Raw genomic sequence first — 19175 nt, 5'->3', positions numbered from 1 at the left:
CAGAAGATACTCACCATCTGGCCGTCCTGTCCAGCAGTTAGCCGGTGAAGCTATAGTCAACATAAGTAGCCATAAAACCATCAGTTTTGAAACCCAAGGCGGCACACCCGTTGTACCGCCCAAAGAGCGCATGCTCTTTCGCAGCAGAAATGGTAGCACAGCAAGAAAACTGAATCGTTGTTGTTGATATGGGTATTGTGAGCTTGCCAGTGGACTATCATTGTAGCACATGAAGTCGTACACTTCCCCTTCACCACTCAAATCACTAAAGTTGCCTTCTTCTTTGTTAATTCCAGCCTCCACCTTTCGGTCAGCAACCGTACAAATATCACTGTTTTCCTTAAAGCACCTGCAGTCTAATGTTGTCGTTGTTTGCGAATTTCCTGTTAAAGCAGCCCCAGCATAACTGAACGCGGCATTTATGTGGGCGACCCCAGACGCCAAAGCATTTTTTCTTGCATCAATTGCCGAGACGAGAAATGCAAACGCCTCTTTCATGCCCACTCTCAGTGGCGTAGAAGTGGGTCGCGACAATATTCTATGCCGCCATTGTGTTTGTGCTTGCGTTGGAGCCTTTTTCATTTCAGTGTTTGGGTGTTGGTTTGTGTGCATCGTCATCACTGCGCGTTCGACTGGCGTCTCATGGAACTGTGGTTGCGTTCCAATAACTACATTTCCTAATCTATTCTCCTCCTCAATTGGCATAACTAATTGTCTTTTGTTACTTAAACTAAAATTATCCTCTAGGCAAGGGGGTGGTGATGTCTTCAACGTGCTTGTCGCCGTATAGGTGAGCGATGATGATGTAGACAATATCGAAGTCGCCGATAACGCTGTAGATGATAGTCTTTCCTGTGAGCTTGATTTTGTGTCGATTGAATCACCAAATGTTAAGCTCTCAACTTTGATCGCCGTTTCTCGCATTTGAGCTTGCTCAAGCGTTGTCTTTATGGATCCTCTAATTTTAGATGCATTTGCTAATTGTGCCTTCGGTGATGTGGCAAAGTCTTCACACATCCTCTTCATTCGCCTTGATGTCTTGACTTGCGCCCCTAAAATTAGCGTATAATCGCGCGAATATTGTGCCTGGCGACGTTCGCGCTCGTTTGCAGCAGGCGCTGGCATCGGGTGGATGTCGTCCCTCTTACAACTTGACAGTTGGGACATCACATGTTTGCAATAATTTTTATATTCACGCTGACAGCAATTGCTTCTCAGATTCGCGCCCATGCTGTCGCCCCTGGCAACACGTGATTCACTGTGACTTTGGCTGTGCCTAAAGCAAAAGCTGTGCCTCCACTGCTGACTTCTGCCACTGTCGGTTGCAATGAGATCTTCGTAATCATAGCTGCCGTTGTCGTCCTGATCACTGTCTACAACATCTACGCATTCTACTTTAGTTTTTGCTGATTTTATCTTAGTTGTTGTTGTTGGTGTTGTTGTGCATTCTGCATGAGGAACATTTTGATACGAATTCAAGCTAGGCGGTGAATACGTTATTGTCGCCTTCATTGGAGTAGTTGTTGTGTTTCTGTTGCTGGTGCTCCTACTGGTACTTCTGCTGCGTCTTCTTCTTCTCCGTCTCGCACTGCAATAAAAACATGAAATAAGGCCAATGCGTAATCTTATGGGGTAATATGATTTTTTATGTTCACACATTTGTTGGTGTATGTAGGTGTAATTAATTTACAATTGCGTGTATTCACTAAAAAAAATTATATATGCGAGTATATGGAAACGCACACATTTTTACATAATTATATCCCCGATTTTTTTTTTTAACAACTGAGGAAGATTGGTATCCGGAAATGTAATTAAAGAGAATGTGACGCCCACAATTGCTCCCGAATGCGCTACGTTTTTTTCATTATTAGGTCTGCTAAATATATCAGCATTTTACTTAGGCATACGAGGATCAAAGTCAGAGAAATGCCACTATTGGCGCGTTTAGTTAGTAGCATTTCTGGGAAGAACACACACCAAGTTTCACCCAGATCGGCCCATTTCTTTGTGTTTGGCACTCGTTGGTATCGGAGAAGTCGAGTGTTTCTCCTTTTCCATCACGACAGCGCACCAGCCCACGCCTCAGCAGTTGTGGTCGTAAACTTAATGGAAATAGTGCTCCAACTCGTTTCACATCCCCGCTATTCTCCAGACTTGGCACCCTCGGATCTCTCGGACTACTATTTGTTACCCAAATTGAAGAAATGGCTGTCGGGGATAAAAATTTTCTTCAAACGAAAAGCTGATTGCAGAAAAGAATGGTTATTTTTCAGACTTGGGAAAATCGTTTTATTCGGAAGGGATCAAGAAACTAGAACAGCGTTGGGCGAAGTATAAAAGCCTAAAAAGAGACTATTGGACACAAAAGATCTTTTAGGTCACCCATTAGGCACTTTAATGATACAAAAAGAAGACTATGTCGAAAAATAAAAAAATAAAACGATTAAATGGTTTTTTTGTTTTTGCACGGATTTTTCAAACAAACCTCGTATATAAGTGAGCAGGGTGTATTTTGGGAAAGGATGGCACTTCAGAGTAAATATGTATTTTAATTATAGTAATTCCGAAGGCAATATGAAAATTGCAAAATATAAAATGTAAAATATTCAATATGCAGTTATATTTGAAGGGATTTTTTTCTGACTTCGAAACCTTATTAAAGAAAATTATATTTTGATGATTTATTAAAAGAATTTCCTTCCAGAAGCTACAAATTTTTCCCTTCTTTGAGGAAGCGCATGAATTTCATCTCCATAGAACCACTCATCTTTTCGGGCCAAGAACGTATCGCTTGAATTTTTGATACTTTCAACTAAAGCGAATGAGATTTCGAAAAAAATATTCCGCATTGATCGAAATAATAGAGTAGTGCCGCCCGCTATACGATGGGTTGGTTAAGTCTTTCCATCCACTATTCTCCAAGTAGACTTGAACGGATTGCGAAACTTGTGGTCGAGCATTGTCGTGAGGGAAAATCCATCACTTGTACCTGGTCCCGCATTCCGTATGTGTTTATTGTTGTTGTTACTGTCCTGTCAGTGCGGTGTAGTGACCAATCGTCGGTGTCTAACTCATCTAACGGTAGGTCGGCAGACAATTAACTTGTTGAATTAAGTAATTTGAGCTTGATCGCCACAGTGAGATTCCCAGTTTCTGTGAAATCAACTGACTTCGCTCATTCTCAACTAAGATATTTGAGGCTACGATATTTTCGGAACTACGATATTTTCGGAACTTCGGCAATGCACCCGTGTCTCACTTCTACAGCAGAATTTACGATGGAATATTTTAGCTTAAACTTAGTGGATAGCTCGCTCGCAATTATATACAGTGAGTCAAAAAATGATTGGCACACTCGAAAAATCAAAGTTCTCAGTGCTATAACTTTTCTTCTAATGAAAGTATAAAAAAAATCGGTATTTTCTAAATTTATTTATTTATTACCTATCTGAACAAAAACAAATTAATTTCGACTTAGGTTTCCAAGCTCAACCTTGAAATGTAAAAGAAGGCACAAATCCATAACAAAAAAGTATTGGCACAGGTAGCGTAATCAGCTTGCTCCGTTGCAGCTGCAACGCGCTAATACTTTGTGTGTCCTCCTTTAGACTGAATAACGGCCTGCAAATGTCTCTTCGAACTATTTACCAGATTTGAAGTTTCGGAAGGTGTTATTTTATTCCATTCAGCCATTATTGCCTCTTTTAGAGAATCCTTTGATGTGGTGAGATCGTACCTTCCGTTCCAGAAGATGACACACATGCTCAATAGGATTTAAGTCCGGCGATTTGGGGGTGTTTTAAGCTCTGCAATCAACCACTCCCGCATAAAATAAGACGAATGTTTTGGGCCATTATCTTGTTGAAATTGCCAAGTTGTCCCATTAAGGCCCAGTTTTTCGACACTTGGACTTAAATTTTCTTTAAGAATGTCGCGATAGATATGTTTATACAATACATTGTCTCATCTATGAACATGAGCTTTCCGATACCAGATGCCGCGAAACACTCCCAAACCATCACATTTCCTCGACCGTGTTTAACTGTTTTGAGCAGGTTGTTCTCTTGAAGCTTTTGTGCTCCATCTGACCCAAATAAATTGAATTTGATTCATCACTAAATATGGTGGTGTTCCAAAAAGCGTTGGGCTTATTCAAATGCTGTTTAGCAAATTCTACCCTCTTTTTCTTATTTACCTTCGAAATGAAGGGTTCGCGTCGAGGAATCCGACCATGATACCCAGTCTTATATAAGGTATTCCGAACAATTTGGGGGTTGAAATTGCTTTCAAATGAATTTTCCAGGGTCCCGCACAATTTGACAGCCGAAGTTTTTGTATTTTGTGCCACCATGGACCACCTCAATTTGCTCCTGTCGTTCGGTTAATTTTTTTGGGCGGCCAGATCTGTTCTTCGGAGCTATTTTGCCAGTATTGCAATAATACATAATGGTGTTTCAAATACTGGATCATGATTTATCGACAAGTTTTTTAATTTCGCGATAGGTTTTTTTTTCTAAATACAGTTTTATAATTAATTGACGCAGTTCTAGGGAAATTTCAGCAACATACCTCAACTCTTCTGCACAACCTACTGTCTGTAATCAATTTAAAAGTACTTGGCTTTGTATTGATCCATTTTATTTATTTTTTTTAATTTTTAGCATTTTATTTTGTTTACTTTTATTTAAATGGCGGGATGAAAATCCACAAAATGCCAGGCTATTTCCGCATCTGTGAGATAACTGGTATGTAAGGCTTTGCTTAATAAAGGAAAGCAAATCGACTCTGTACTTTTCATTTGCATGTGATAACACACAGTGAAAAGCTTGGTTTGTATAAGAGTTTACCTCTTACATAGCTCCGAATCGATGGTACGAGTCATTTTCATGATAAGTTTTATCGAACTTGCAACCTTTGAACCAGGTCTTTGCTGTTAACTTTGTGCAAAAAGTTTACAGAAATCCATCGTACCATTCAGGGAAAATGTTACGGCGAATCATTCTCAAAGTTTCTTCGACAGTGTATTCAACTTCGATTATCTGCTGCTTATTTTGAAATTTGATCTGAATTTTCATTAAAGTTTTTAGCTTTCAATCAACATTTTCTATTATTTTTATGCATATTGTTCACCCTACAACATGTGCATATGTACACACAGGTATACTAATATTCTTAGTATTGACATGCCTTATACTTTTCTTATGCAACATAGTAAATTACAAACAGAAATTTAGTGTTAACAAGAATGCATTCATAAAATGATAAGTAAATAGGAGATAGTTTTGTTTTTGAATATTTTTTTATTAAATAAATTTATTATTTTATTTATTAAATAGTTTTGAGTAATGGAAACTTTTATTCTGATCTCTACGCCCTCCATTGCTTGTCTGTTTATACATATATAGCAGCTGCATAGTTCACAAGTGTCAAATATGATTGACGTACGACGCCGTTTGCGAAAATAATAAATCAGCCGCAATACCAGGAAATGATCGCCATAAGCTTAGGCATTCTTGCTTAACTTTTCTTTTTCATTATTTTGCTCCTTATGAAAATTGTTAAATTTCTTGCTGCCTTCACACTATCCTGTCTGGTTGTCTAAAAACAGGGGCTCTATGAACTAGGAAGAAGTAAAATTAGCTTTAACGACTAAAAACCGACAATCTTTTTCTTCTCTTCTTTGGTTGAAATTTGTAGACTTTATTGAATTTGTTTATTGATTTTATAGAATTCATCATCCTTACGCAAAATGGTGCAAAAATCCTCTGGTCTTCAGAGAGAAACAGCATCATTTGGTTCAACAAACAAAATAATCCACTAGGTTTCAACATTTTTTTCGGCTAAAAATTCTCCGAAAGAAGTTGAAAGTCATAATGTATGAAAAAATGTATAATACACCACCACCCAAACAATTATCTACTTGTTCCATATTTCTACAAACGCAATAAATCAGAGCATAATTTTGTGATGTCGATCGTTAAGTTCTTTTTTCATTTCAGTATTTTTAAATTTTTGAAAACTTCCGGACTTCGGAAAAAGTAGAAAATCCGCCTAAAAACGAAAATGCATTTTAAATGTTCATCTCATAAAAAATTCAATATAAAGCCCTTATGACATACCCGCCAGTTTGTAAGTATTTGCCTGTAAGTTTATTGGTTCGAATTATGTCTTTGTAACAACATTTGTGCACATAATTCAGGTATTAAGAAACGCAGACATAAATCAAACGATAATATGAAACTTTCTAAATTTGCTCCCATTTCTAATCTTCTATGAATGTTTAAATGAAATTCTGCATCGGCTGGTTGTGCATAGAAGTGGACGTACGAGTATTTGTGCAGGTTTTTTGTTGTTAATTGCTGATCCCCGCGCCTATTATAATTAATTTTTATGTGTTCTAATGTCGCAAAGCGTATGAAGGATCGACATAATTTTTATCTATGTCTATTTTAATACCTTACAAATTTTGAATGAGAAAAATTATACAACCATATTTTATAAAATTTGGTGTTTATGTATTGTAACAGTATTATAACCCACAACAATTTTTGATACGTTTTCTTAAGGGGAGACGATACCTGTAAAATTTCGAAAACATTTTTTTGTTTTTTTCATAAAATATTAATATAATCTTTTAAGAATATGTCAAAAAAAATTTAGAACGTAAATTTAAGTATTTCTTATATTATAGATCGTCAGTCGTGACGACTCTATTCTTTGCGTTCGAGCGCTGGGAGAGGTATAGTTACGTTGCCGACTTTAGACGCGTTTTTCTCAAAACTATCGAATTGGCGTACACGATAACTCGAAAAGTTATTGACCGATCTCACTGAAATTTTTCACACATATTTTTTATAATATTACTATCTATGTGAATTTACAATTTTTCGAAAAAATAATTTTTCCAAGCAAAAATAGTAGGAAAATTCGCCCGAAAATTAAGTTTTTTTTTTTTGAAGCATTTTATTCCGCGATTTTTTTTTTTTTTTCATTTTTGTTTAATTCATATAGAAATTATGACATTAATAAACAAAAAAAAAATTGTGTTTTTTGTATTCAGGTCACTGACGCCGATGCGACAATGCCCGCCGATTGAGAAGCCCCGCTGCGACCTTCCTGGAAGAATTGAGAGTAAATAAATTGTGTGCCAATTTAAAAAAAAATATATTGACTTCTTCATTTTAAATAATTTAAATAAAAATCAGGGAAAAATAAGCAAAACAATACCAGAAAATACTGAAGAAACCATAACGGGATTTTTACAAAAAGAGTACCTTATCTTGTTACATAACCTTAAATATAGCAAAAAAGTCGTTCCCTTAACAAAAGAGTTCCTCTTAACAAAAAAATCTTAAATTAAATTGTACATAACCATGGCACATTTATTTAAAAAAAAAAACTCGCATTTTAAAGACATTTTGTCACGCATACAAAATGCTTTAAGTAACTCAGCATTACATTTTACTTAGAACAGGCTAGAAAAATGTCATGAAGAAAGAAATAAAAATCCGAGACTAAATAACAAAAAAATACTAAATCAAGTTATGAAAATGGTAATCTGGCCAATGGTAATGGCGCTAATACGACGTCACTCATTTTCAAATTTGCTGAGAGCAAAGTAACGGTACCACGATAGACGCTAAAAATGCCCCTCATTATAAGTCGAAATTACGAAAATAGCGCCATATGCCGTGTGAAGATGTTGCATATGTATATTAATTAATATAAATTAATAATATAATAAAGCAAATGAAGCAAATCGATTTACTTCCTTTTTTTTTTGCAACAATTAAAGTATTCGCATAATTATTTTAGCGAACAGATAAATTAAAAACAGTTATACAACGCTCGCCCTCACTTTTTGTACAGGATAGAAAATATCACACATTCGCCTGTGTCAGAGTATAGCAGTTTGAGAAAAAACACGCAACCCTACGAATGCTGAAATGAGAACACGAAAATTGTACACCCCATTTTTTACACTTCCATTTTCGATTCACAAATGAATAAAGGTTTAGGATTTTCTTTTTAAATGATTCCATTTCTTCTTCATTTATATTTTTATTACTTTCATGCAGTTTTATTTTATTTTTTACTACGCATTAAAAATACCTTCATTTTTAAGGTTAATCTATTCTGAAAATACACATTACGTATTTTGATCGTTCGCAAATTTTCACAAATGGATCAAAATAAAGCAACGGTTTACTCCACAGTACACCAACACGATTGTCGAATTTACAAGAAAATCACAATCAATTAATTAAGAAACAGCTAGATTTTATAATTTTTGCCTTTATAATTACATTCCAATTTTAGAAAAAATATTTTTCACAACCGTCAACAATTTGGGTTGACCTTCGCAACAAGTGCACTTTATGTACCAAACAGAATTGCAGCGAAGACCGCGTAACGGGCTGTCGAGCTGACGGGCTATCGAGCTGATGGGCTATCGAGCTGCCGGATACCCGCTGTCAAAATTAAAACACATTCAATCGCATGAAATTAAATTGCACAGAATTGTAATTGCCGGCGGGGACGGACTTCTTGAAGTCGTTTATTTTTACGATGAGAAAATATTTAGATTCATTTCTATTTTCCCCGCCTGGTTAAAGACTTAGGGTTGCTTTGCTGATCACCTGATGACAATTCATTTCTTTACAAGCAACAGCACTCAAATAACAAGCAAATAATTTTCGGTTTGCACAAGAAAATCCGCAAAATATCAATAATTTAAAAAAAGAATTTTTTTTGTAACTGAGAGCTTGAACGAGTTGCTGATAGAGGAATAGAAGGTGCGAAAATACAAGTGCATTTACGTTTTCTTCCTGAAGAAATACCGAAGCGTGCAGAAGAAGGACTCAATTTGTGGGGGAGAATGGGAAAATGGTAAATGAAAGCTGTAAGTATTATGAATTGCTTTTTCGCAAGTCTTTCACTATTGTTCACTTTGTCATGAGCTCACAACAAATATAGCAAATGAAAAAATTTCGCTAAAAAATCCTTTTTATTGTAATCGCGAAATGTCAGCTGTAAACCGTCCGGTCACAATTGTGTTTAACCGACCGAATTTTCCGACGGGAGTAGATCAGCTGTTCACCACCCGTCAACCAGCTGTCCGCTGCAATTCTGTTTAGGGCATTAAGTTATTATTCTTCATTGAAAAGACGGAAAACATATGATTGGAATTGCCAACTTTTAACGCACGGTAAATAAATAGGGTTGTCACCGCACTTGACTATACGCCCAAACAATAGTTGATTTTATACCAAACATAGGTGTCCCTCAGGCTATAATGCTATGGCTCAAAATTACAGTCACACAATAACTCAGTTTATATTGAACCAAATTTTATGAAATTTTAACATAAGATCTGATTATTGAGATCTGAAATTACACCAATTTTGCTGAGATATGAAGGCAGTCCATGAACTTTTGCGGCAGATCTTGTAGTTGCTCCATTGAAACTCTAGAAGTAACGACGCTAGAAGTGACAATCGCTTACTCGCTTAAATTTTATAAGCAAAAAATTATAATTTACAAATAAGAAGTTTAACAAACATTTCATTCCGAAATAAGCGAATGACCGTATAAAGTTCACCAGTTAACTACCACCAGTCACAATTCCAAGCAGATAGAATAAACACACACATACACACGAACACCTAATACACATAAAACATATTTGGATATGTTCATAAAGTATTTAGACTAAAAATTTCTCAAGTCTTGAAGGCACTACCTTCTGCTTGGCACTGCAGGGTGCTAGAACCTCGCCTAAGAAACTATTGTGCTGCTCTTTGTTATTTATTGTTTTTATATTCAAAAATGACACATGCAGATGCAGAGGCATTTGTAGATACATATGCATAATAAGCACTAGGGTGATCGGCAAAGTGTTTCGAAGCCGGTTTTTCTGTATTTGTTTTTTCTCGAATTTCGTTTTCCACCGTTAAAACGCTATGAAATTCAAAAAAACTATTTGTGTTGTGTATGCTTCAAATAATAAAAAAAAATACAATATATGTTTTTAAAAAATTATAATTATAGTTTTTTCATAAGTCCAAATTAATTTATATACGATAGCTGAAATTTAATTTTCGTAAATAAAGTCTTAAATTTGTATTTAACGATACTGAAACGGGTGTTTTCTTAATCGTATATTGAAGACTGCGGCTGCCGTAGCTTAATACGTGGGTGCGTGACTACCATTCAGTGCATAGTGTAAGAGTTCGAAGCCTCCTATGGGCACGAAGCACCAAATGATAGAAAACTTTTTTCTAATACTGAAAAAACCATCGCCAAAGTAGAAGTCAATATAACCGCTTGACAACTGGGTTCCTGCCTGCAATCCTGCAACACTACTTCAAAGCTTGCAAGCACTGCTCCGCTTGGCTTGAAATTTCGGCATGTAATTGCAGAAGCGTCAGCCTTTCTAAATGTGAAAAAATCATGAAAATCGGTTACCAAAGACCAAAACTGTCAAATCTCCTCCGAAAAGTTGCTGTAGCTCCCTCAGTTTTGCTCTGATTGGCCTGAAACTTTGGCATATGATAGTTAATCGCTGCCTAAAATAAGGTATTAAATAACTGAATTAATAAATTCCAGATAAAACTTGCCTTAACCTTCGGTGGGCACACTGGGATGTGAGGCGCCCAACAAAATGTCTGGAAATATACCGTTAGCAGTATTTTAGCAACGCGAATTTTACTCTCCGAACTCATGTAGTAAGTCCGCAGTACTTGGTACGGACCGAATTTATGCAGATCTAAAAAAGTGATTGAGGTAAATTTACCCCAGTGTGTAGTTCGCGTACTTTTTTTGCATACACAGTCAATGTCAAAGGGAAGTGTACACCATATATTGACAAGTATAGGACACTATCGTCGTCAACAAAATGAATCATTTCATCATCCACATCAGGTAAAAAATTTTCCGTTTCGCCGACTTCTAGGCCACACTGCCATTATTGTTCCAAAAGAAAAATACTCCTTATAGAAATGAAATTAAAAAAGATAAAAAATCCACCACTAACAAAACTAAACTAAATATATGTACTGTCAACATCAAAGCAAAGTGCACACCACATTTTCCTAAATTTTGACCATTTATTTTTTAATTTTCAATTAATTTTATACAAAAATATAGTTCATACTACTACAAAAACCATATAATGCAAATAACTAACCAACTACATAATAATTCATTAACTAATTGTTGTGAATTTGCTATTTTTTAGTATTCTTACTACTTTTTTTTTAGTTTGTATAGTTTTCTGAAGTCCCAGTTAGTTTTCCGATATATTTTTTTTCTTTCTTCGAAAGCAAAACCTATTTCTGAAAAAAAATTCGTTATGTGAATACAATCCAAGCATCTTCTTATACAGTATTATCTGATATCTTCGAATAAACTAAATTTATAAATTTTTTCTAAATATATACAAAAAAGTGTAAATAAAATCTCTATTGATTGTTGTTATTATTAAGGCGAAATTTTTATAAATTTATTACAAAATATTTTTTTTTCTAAGCCCTTCAATTAAGTTTAATAATTCTAGTTTCATAAAATCGATCACCCTAATTCGTGTGTATGAGCTGTAATCGTGCATACAGCTGGGTGCCTGCTGAGAGGAACAAGCACAAGTTAAGTAGTCAGAAGTAATATACTCTGTAGGTATGTAAATTTTTACTTAAACGCATATGTATGTATATAAAAATTTTACTATAAACATTCTTACAATATAATTATATACCGAAGTAAAGATCTATGTATGTAAATCGGGCTATCGTGTCATAAGCAACACTGAATATGGAGGTATGTATAGTAAGCATAAATTTATATTAAAAAATAAATTACAAAATTATACGAGTAATTTAAGTTTCATTTTCGGAGGGGCAGCATAAGTTCACGCATATGTACATGCATGCCTCGACAGAGTAAGACGCCTTAGGGTGCTTCAGCACACCTGACAAGAGCCTATTTGCATATGTGCATATGTATGTATGTATGTATAGGATGCATCTATATATATATACCCATTTATATATACAGTAGAAACTCGATGCTGGCACGTCATGTAAACCGGCTTCGGTGCAAATTTCGAGGTTGTCACAAGTACTGAGGTTTTTTCCCCATTCAAGTTAATGTTGTTTCTCTACTGATAGCAATCCAAGTTTATTTTTTTTAATATGATATATCAATTAAATACACTTTAAAGCGATAAGTTTCATTTGAAATTAAATTTGAATTTAATTTCCGATTTTGGTTTATTTTGTACACGCTCGCCTTTTCCATACCGCACAGCTTCTAAGCCTTTACAGCGTCATAACGTCGTTCAAGCAAGTATTTTTTTCAACTATTCATTGCTCGATTTCAGATTGGGAGACTTGCGGTAATGGTGCTACTTCCTGAAGCAAAGTTGAAATGAATTGAATATGGAATGCATTATCAGCCATCTGTAATCGTAATTCCGAAAGAGAAATGATATCGTCACAATCCCAGTCAGACGCTCAGTTCAAACAGGTTTTAAAATGTTGAATGATTTGAAGTAACAGTAAGAGCATCCTATTTGCTTTTTCGAAAACACTATGGCCCCAATACGATAGAAATAGAAGGCTTAAGGTGATGGGAATCCCCCGTCATTCAATTTCCAAACTCATTGCGGTGTTCACTGGTCACTGGGTGATCGGTACTCATGCGGAGAAGCTTGCAAGCCCTATTGCAGAAGCTGTGGGGATCACAGAGAAAGAGACTGTTGAACATTCTCTCTGCAAATGCCCGGCTCTGGCGGCTAGGCGCTTGAGATTCCTTAGCGTGCCCTTTGGGGATGACTTGAAGAAATGCTCCAGCCTAGATCCCTTTTCTCTTCTCCACTATATCAACAGCACTGGATGGCTGTAGAAGATTTTCTCTTCCCATAACTTTTCTTTGCACAGGTAATGGTCCACATTATAGTATCAAAACGGCACGTAAGTGCTACTTGAAGTGTGCCTGTGGCACTCTTGCCATTTTACCTACCTACCTACCTAAGAGCATCCTATGCACTTGCTAAAAAGCATATTGCATTTTTCAGGTCGATGTTACGAAGTGACCCCTCCATAGATTCTTCAGAGCGAAAATGTGACTTAAAAGAGATTTTTTTAGTTCAATATAGTAAGCCTTATAATGTTTCGATCCATGGGCTGTATTAGAGCCATACAGTTTGGAGGAAAGCCATCACCGATGTTTGACCGTAGTAGCTTTTTAACTCGTCTTCTTAGCGATGGCATAGACCATTATCAGTATTTTTCCGGAAGATTAAGCATCTTAATAAAGAGATGCAATACTGTAGTTATCGATGGAGTTTCTTCGAAACAGTACATCGCCACCTCTGGAGTATTTCAGGGTAGTATTTTAGAACCTTTGTTATTGGTTTTGTTATTGGTTTTGTTTATTAATGATATTTGTTCGTGTTTTTCCTTTGCTAATTTTCTTCTCTATGCTGATGATCTAAAAGTGTATGCTGAAATAAGAAATTCTAATGATTAAGCCGTCCTACAGTCCGAGTTGAATAATTTATTTTCCTGCTGCCTTATGAATCGTCTATTTCTTAATATTGAAAAATGTCATAAAATCACATTTTCTAAGCTTCAAAACCCTCTTAATACCTCGTATCATATCAATTATACATATCTTGCTTCGTCCGATGTGATAAAAGATTTAGGGGTTTTCTTTGATACAAAGCTTAATTTTATCACACGCTTAAATTATGCCGTTTCCAATTCACTTGCTATGCTCGCTTTTTTTAGGCGTCACTCATCGCACTTCACTGACCCATATACTCTTAAGATTTTATACTCTGCGTTTGTTCGGTCCAAATTAGATTATGCTGCTTTTATTTGGAGACCTTATCATGCAGTCCATATAAATCGAGTGGAGAGGGTTCAAAAAATGTTTGTGCGTTTCGTACTACATTCACTCAATTTCTCAGACCCGGAAACATCTTACGTATCCCGCTGTCGTTTGATTAGTCTCTTTCCATTAAGTGGCAGAGGTAATTTTTAGGCAGTATCATTTATCTTTGATCTCATTAATGGAAAAATTTACTACCCGGCCCTTCTAGAAAGAATACAGTTCAATGTTCCTTGCAGCAATTTTCGCCGTTGCAAGATTTTTCGCGTTGGCTTTAGTAGGACATTATACATATAGTGCCAATGCACCACTCGTTAGAACGTTGTCTGACCTTAATATCTCTCAACCTTTTAGACCTTTCTGGGGCCAAACAAATCTTTCAAAAGCAATTAAAAAATTACTTTTTATGTAAGAAATCAAAATAATACCTTGTAAATTTTGTTATTTTTGTTTCATAATTATTAATTTCGTTAAAATTCAATTGCAACTTGTATATATTTTTGGCAATTTAATGGTGTCTTATGTTGATAATCTACTTTTACTACACTTTTTAATATTAAATATTGTAAATTTGTATTTTAGTTCTGAATTTATATCTTAAATGTCTGTTCAGAAATTTGTTAGACATTAATGAATAAATAAATAAATTTTCGATTAAAACAGAGTTCTTTGTTTTGACAAAAAATGAACATACATCTGGAAAAAATGTTTTGTTAAAAATGCTCTTCAATTAAAGGTAAAGTCATCCAAGCACTTTTATTTCCTTTGTAAACAACAGACATATCAGAAAAAAAATTTGAATGAACGCGGATTCGCCGATTTCCCAATAACAATTATTTTTACTGTATGTTTTCCAGCAGCATTTGTACAAGCAAGGAACATTATTCTCTTCTTACTGTTCTTATGCCCCGGAACCGAGTTTTATTTTTAGCGCACAAGAGTTTTATCGGGTAAGAGCTCCCCAAATAAGTCAGACGTAGCGGCATTGTATATTTGCTCTTTTGTCAAACTTAAATCCAAAACCTTTTTGTTAAATTTTGTGTTGATGGAGCTAATCTTATTTGATAATTTTTCTCCGCAAATTTTGAGCCGTCATATTGCATGCCTCTTTTTAAAGTTTGCAACCCAGCCATTGCTAGTGTGGAAGCCCTCAGGCTTTCCTGAATTTGGGCATGTAATAACTTGGCTTTCTCTCTTAGCATATCATTTGTAATTGATAAGTTTTTGGCCCCTTGAACCGCAAATTAATTGAACAACGCCTTTTCCATTTTTGGGAACTCCGAAATCTCGAGAGTTTTCAATTTATCTGAACCAAATTCAGATCGTGTAAAAAACTTCTTTATGGACTGTTAATTGTTTTTTTTTTTTTATTGAGTTATTGTTGCTCTAAGCACGTGAAAGGTTTTAGCTAACGCATTAATGGCAATCCCCACATTTAAGTGGTTCAGAATGTCAGTTTTTTTCTTTTATTGTAAGCAGTTTAAATTTTCTCTTTGCCATTATAAGACCACACCATGAAAAAGTTAACGGAAAACTTTAATTTCGTCAGCAAATGAATTAGACGGTACTTCCCTAAACTTCATTCAGCTTCAATTCAAAAAATGTCATTACCAGAATAACATCGACGGTACTTCACCAAGTTTCTATTCTCACCAAAAAATGGCGCAAGTACTGAGTACGCAGTGGGAAAAAATGTGTCGCAAGTATCGAGGTGCGCTAGAATCGAGTTTCCACTGTATTTCTTTTGAATATGCACATAAAAGTGTCTCCATTTAAAGGTGCACTCACACCGCAATACACAAATACATATATAATATATACATAAATTCCTATGTGAGTGTATACACATATATGCGTACATATATTCCATTGATATTAGGCGGGTGCAGAGGGTAGATAAATTTTAAAATTTATGCAGTCAAGTTGCAGTGCACCAAATACTCAGTTGCCTGATGCAGAACTCCTACTTCCACTAAACCATTTCATTTTTCAGGCATTCTACTGTCAAATACTTGATAATATGCTATAAATAATAGCGGGCAAAACGTAGACAAGAAAGACGCTTTCTTTTCATACACGAATAGTGGATTTTTAAGCGGTAGAAGTAGACAACAAATACCACAACGGTATTTGAGTATAGTATTTTATTAAGTAAGAAATTTATTTGATTTACGTGGGGATTTAAATGAATTTAATCAATGCCCTAAATTTGAAAATCGTCTGCATGCTTTGAAGGTACTACAAAGTTTGAAGCAACATACATATATACGTATATGTGTGCATATATGTACATATGTGTGCATATACAAGTTGCACAGTGCGACTGTGTTTGTAGATGTATAATAGAGACTAATGGAGATAAAATATTAATACTCGTAGCAAAACAAATTGAAAAAATTTGTCGAATTTATTCCAAAATATTCAACGGTAAAAAACAGCTATGTAAGTATTTAATCTCTATTTGAATGCAACAACACAATACTAAATTTCATTTAAAGTCGTTAAAAGGCATTTTTTCTTATTTCTTTTTTTGTAATTCATGGTATTTAGTTTTAAACTAAAGTCAATCTATTTGATTAATGATGGCTCACAAAATCCGCCAAATACATAGACAGTTATCTCATCTCCTCTTAAAGATGCTGTTGAGGGGTTAGGCAACTGTTGAAATTAAAAAATTATAATAATAATTTGTTTTGCCTGAAAGGTGTCCTAATACCTTGAAAATTAAATACGTGGAGTATTAAACTGGGTAAAACCTCTGAATACTTCTATTTTGAACTTCTCTCAGTGCGACGTATGCCATGTCGGCGCATACCTTGGAAGTCGTTTTTCTCAAAACTGCATTTTCTTAGTGAGCTGCACACATAAGGGATGAGGGGTAGTCAGAATTTTCAAAAAATCGGATTTTCTTGTTTTGCATTTTCTAGTATAATAGTAATAAGTATAATATCTTAAAAATATTGTGTGAAAATTTGAAGCGAAACCGACAAATACTTTTCGAATTATTCAACAATAAAAAAAAGGGGCACTCGGGGACTCCGGAGCGTTCGACAACAAGTAGCTTAGCTGAAAAAATGAATGCTGCACGTATGAAAGTGGCAGATAAGTGCGCTAACGATAACACTTGAGAAGGTAGAACGCTACGTAGGCAACAGCAAATCGATATTTTGGAAGCTGCTATGTCGGCTGAAGAACTATTGGGTTGTTCGGAAAGTAATTTCGTTTTTTTCGATTGAGGATTTAATTGTATTTGTTCACAGCTAACTCCACATTTAAGTCGCATTGTCATTATATGTTTTGACAGCTGATATTCAATTGATTTTACGCAATATTTTTTGATCGGTGCCCTTTTAAGTATGGAGAGCAATAAGCAACATTTTCGCCATATTTTACTTTTTTTTACTATAGAAGAGGTAAAAATGCTGTTCAAGCCAGAAAGAAATTAATCGATGTGTATGGAGAAGATGTGTTGACAATAAGCCAGTGCAACAACTGGTTTGCAAAATTTCGATCCGCCAATTTTGATGTCGAAGATGCAACACGTTCTGGAAGGCCGGTGGAAGCTGATAAAGACGGGATAAAGGCATTAGTTGACGCAAACCGGCGAATAACAACATACAACACGTGACATCGGGAGAGGTTAAATTTATCCAATTCAACTGTTTATGACCACCTGAAAGACCGAAACGAAATTACTTTCCGACCAATCCAATATTATATGGTCCAGGAATAGATGACACAGTGTAAGTAATTAAATAATTCCTATAACTCTACATAAATCGATAACAAAACTTTAAATGCGTTTTTCTCAAAACTATGTTTTTTGAACTGGTAATCACTGTAACTTAAAAAGTAGATTGGTAGATTTAAATAAAAGTTATACGGTTTTTGAAAAACATAAAAAACTCGTGCCTGATCGAAGGACTTTTTTTCAAAAATTTCGATTTTTCATAAAAAATTAATTGTCGGTTTTTTCTCGAAAATCTGAATATTATTTCCTCGCTCGATCGGGCGCAAGATTATCTATTAATAAAACTACAATAATTTCTCGTGTCCGATTGATTTTAGATGAATCTCCACGGACTTGTAATGATCACCGCAAGAGACTTCTGGGGAAACGGTTTCCACAGAAACAGCGATAACTTTTACAATTATTAATTTTCGTTTTTTTGAAATTTTGCTAAAGTGAAGTTGAAACATGATGTATTAATGCTATGTTTTTAATTTTGTAAAATAAAGCAATTGATTAGCATAAAAAAAATTATTGAAAATAATCATTTTTTCGGGCCTCTGACTACCCCTAACCCCATAACTCGCATAAATCTTGGAAGGTTAACTTGAAAATTGAGCTGTGCTTATGTATATTCACAATTACATTCTGATAAAGGTATAGATGATTAATTACTTAGCTTTTGACATAGTTTTCGGATGACTTTATTTTATTTTTGAACTCGTTTTTGCAAAAATCGATATTTGTACGTGTATCAAAAATGTCTTGTCTTTTACAGCTATTCACTTATGTGCCGCAAGTTAAAAATTATCCGGTCGTGCTTTCTACAAAAAAAGGCTTCGATAAAGAAATGCATTGCAGTTGGCACTCATACAAAATTACGTAAAATCTACCTTCCTACGCCATTTGCTAAAATTATAAATTTTCCGACAGGGTGATTAATTTTGTGCCAACTTGAATGTCTTTAAAAAAATATATATTCTGTATAATAAATTACCATTTTCAGAATTTTCATTTATTTTATTGTACTACAGGTGATTAATTTTGCGCCACCTTTTTCAGAGTTTTCATTTATTTTATTGTACTACTGATTTCCAAAATATGCTTAAAGTACGTTCACATATGCAGTGATTCGCAATAAATCAACAGAAATTAATCTACCCGTTCACATATGGCAGATTAGCTGCAAAATTAACAATCAGCTGTCAAAACTGTTTTAAAAGGTTTCTCTTCATAGAAATTGATTTGGTGGAATATTTTTGTGCTTTTGGTTTGCTTAATTATTATTAACGTTGTGAAGAAAAGGCAAAGAGACGCAGTAATCAATTAAATGCGCGATTTGTTGGTAGTATTAGACAGCTTGAGGAAATCCGTAAACGACGTCTACTGAGTTTCAAAAAATTATGGCAGCAATACTCTTGCGAAATACGATATCTCATTTTATAATAAACAATAAAAGGCCAACGTGTCTATGGATACAAGCTTTTACTGCTACAACAACAACAAGCTTTTTCTATAATATCAATGCTTAATTAATAATATCTAACAAACA

The 19175-nt window shown here is 34.9% G+C and overlaps 1 protein-coding gene across 3 annotated transcripts in view; it reads right to left on the bottom strand.

Moving 5' to 3' along the window:
* Positions 1-19175, bottom strand: part of LOC129236006 (uncharacterized) — a 94866-nt gene that overhangs the window by 66377 nt on the left and 9314 nt on the right. For all 3 annotated transcript variants that reach the window (XM_054870133.1, XM_054870132.1, XM_054870134.1), the window contains exon 2: positions 15-1588. In XM_054870133.1, the coding sequence (XP_054726108.1) occupies positions 15-1512 (1498 nt within the window). In that variant the 5' untranslated portion in view covers positions 1513-1588. The remainder of the gene's footprint in view (positions 1-14; positions 1589-19175) is intronic.

This window comes from Anastrepha obliqua, chromosome 1 (genome assembly GCF_027943255.1).
Source record: "Anastrepha obliqua isolate idAnaObli1 chromosome 1, idAnaObli1_1.0, whole genome shotgun sequence".
Classification (NCBI taxonomy): Eukaryota; Metazoa; Arthropoda; class Insecta; order Diptera; family Tephritidae; genus Anastrepha; species Anastrepha obliqua.
Note: the sequence above shows the minus strand (reverse complement) of the source record. Positions and strands in the feature narration are given on the sequence as shown.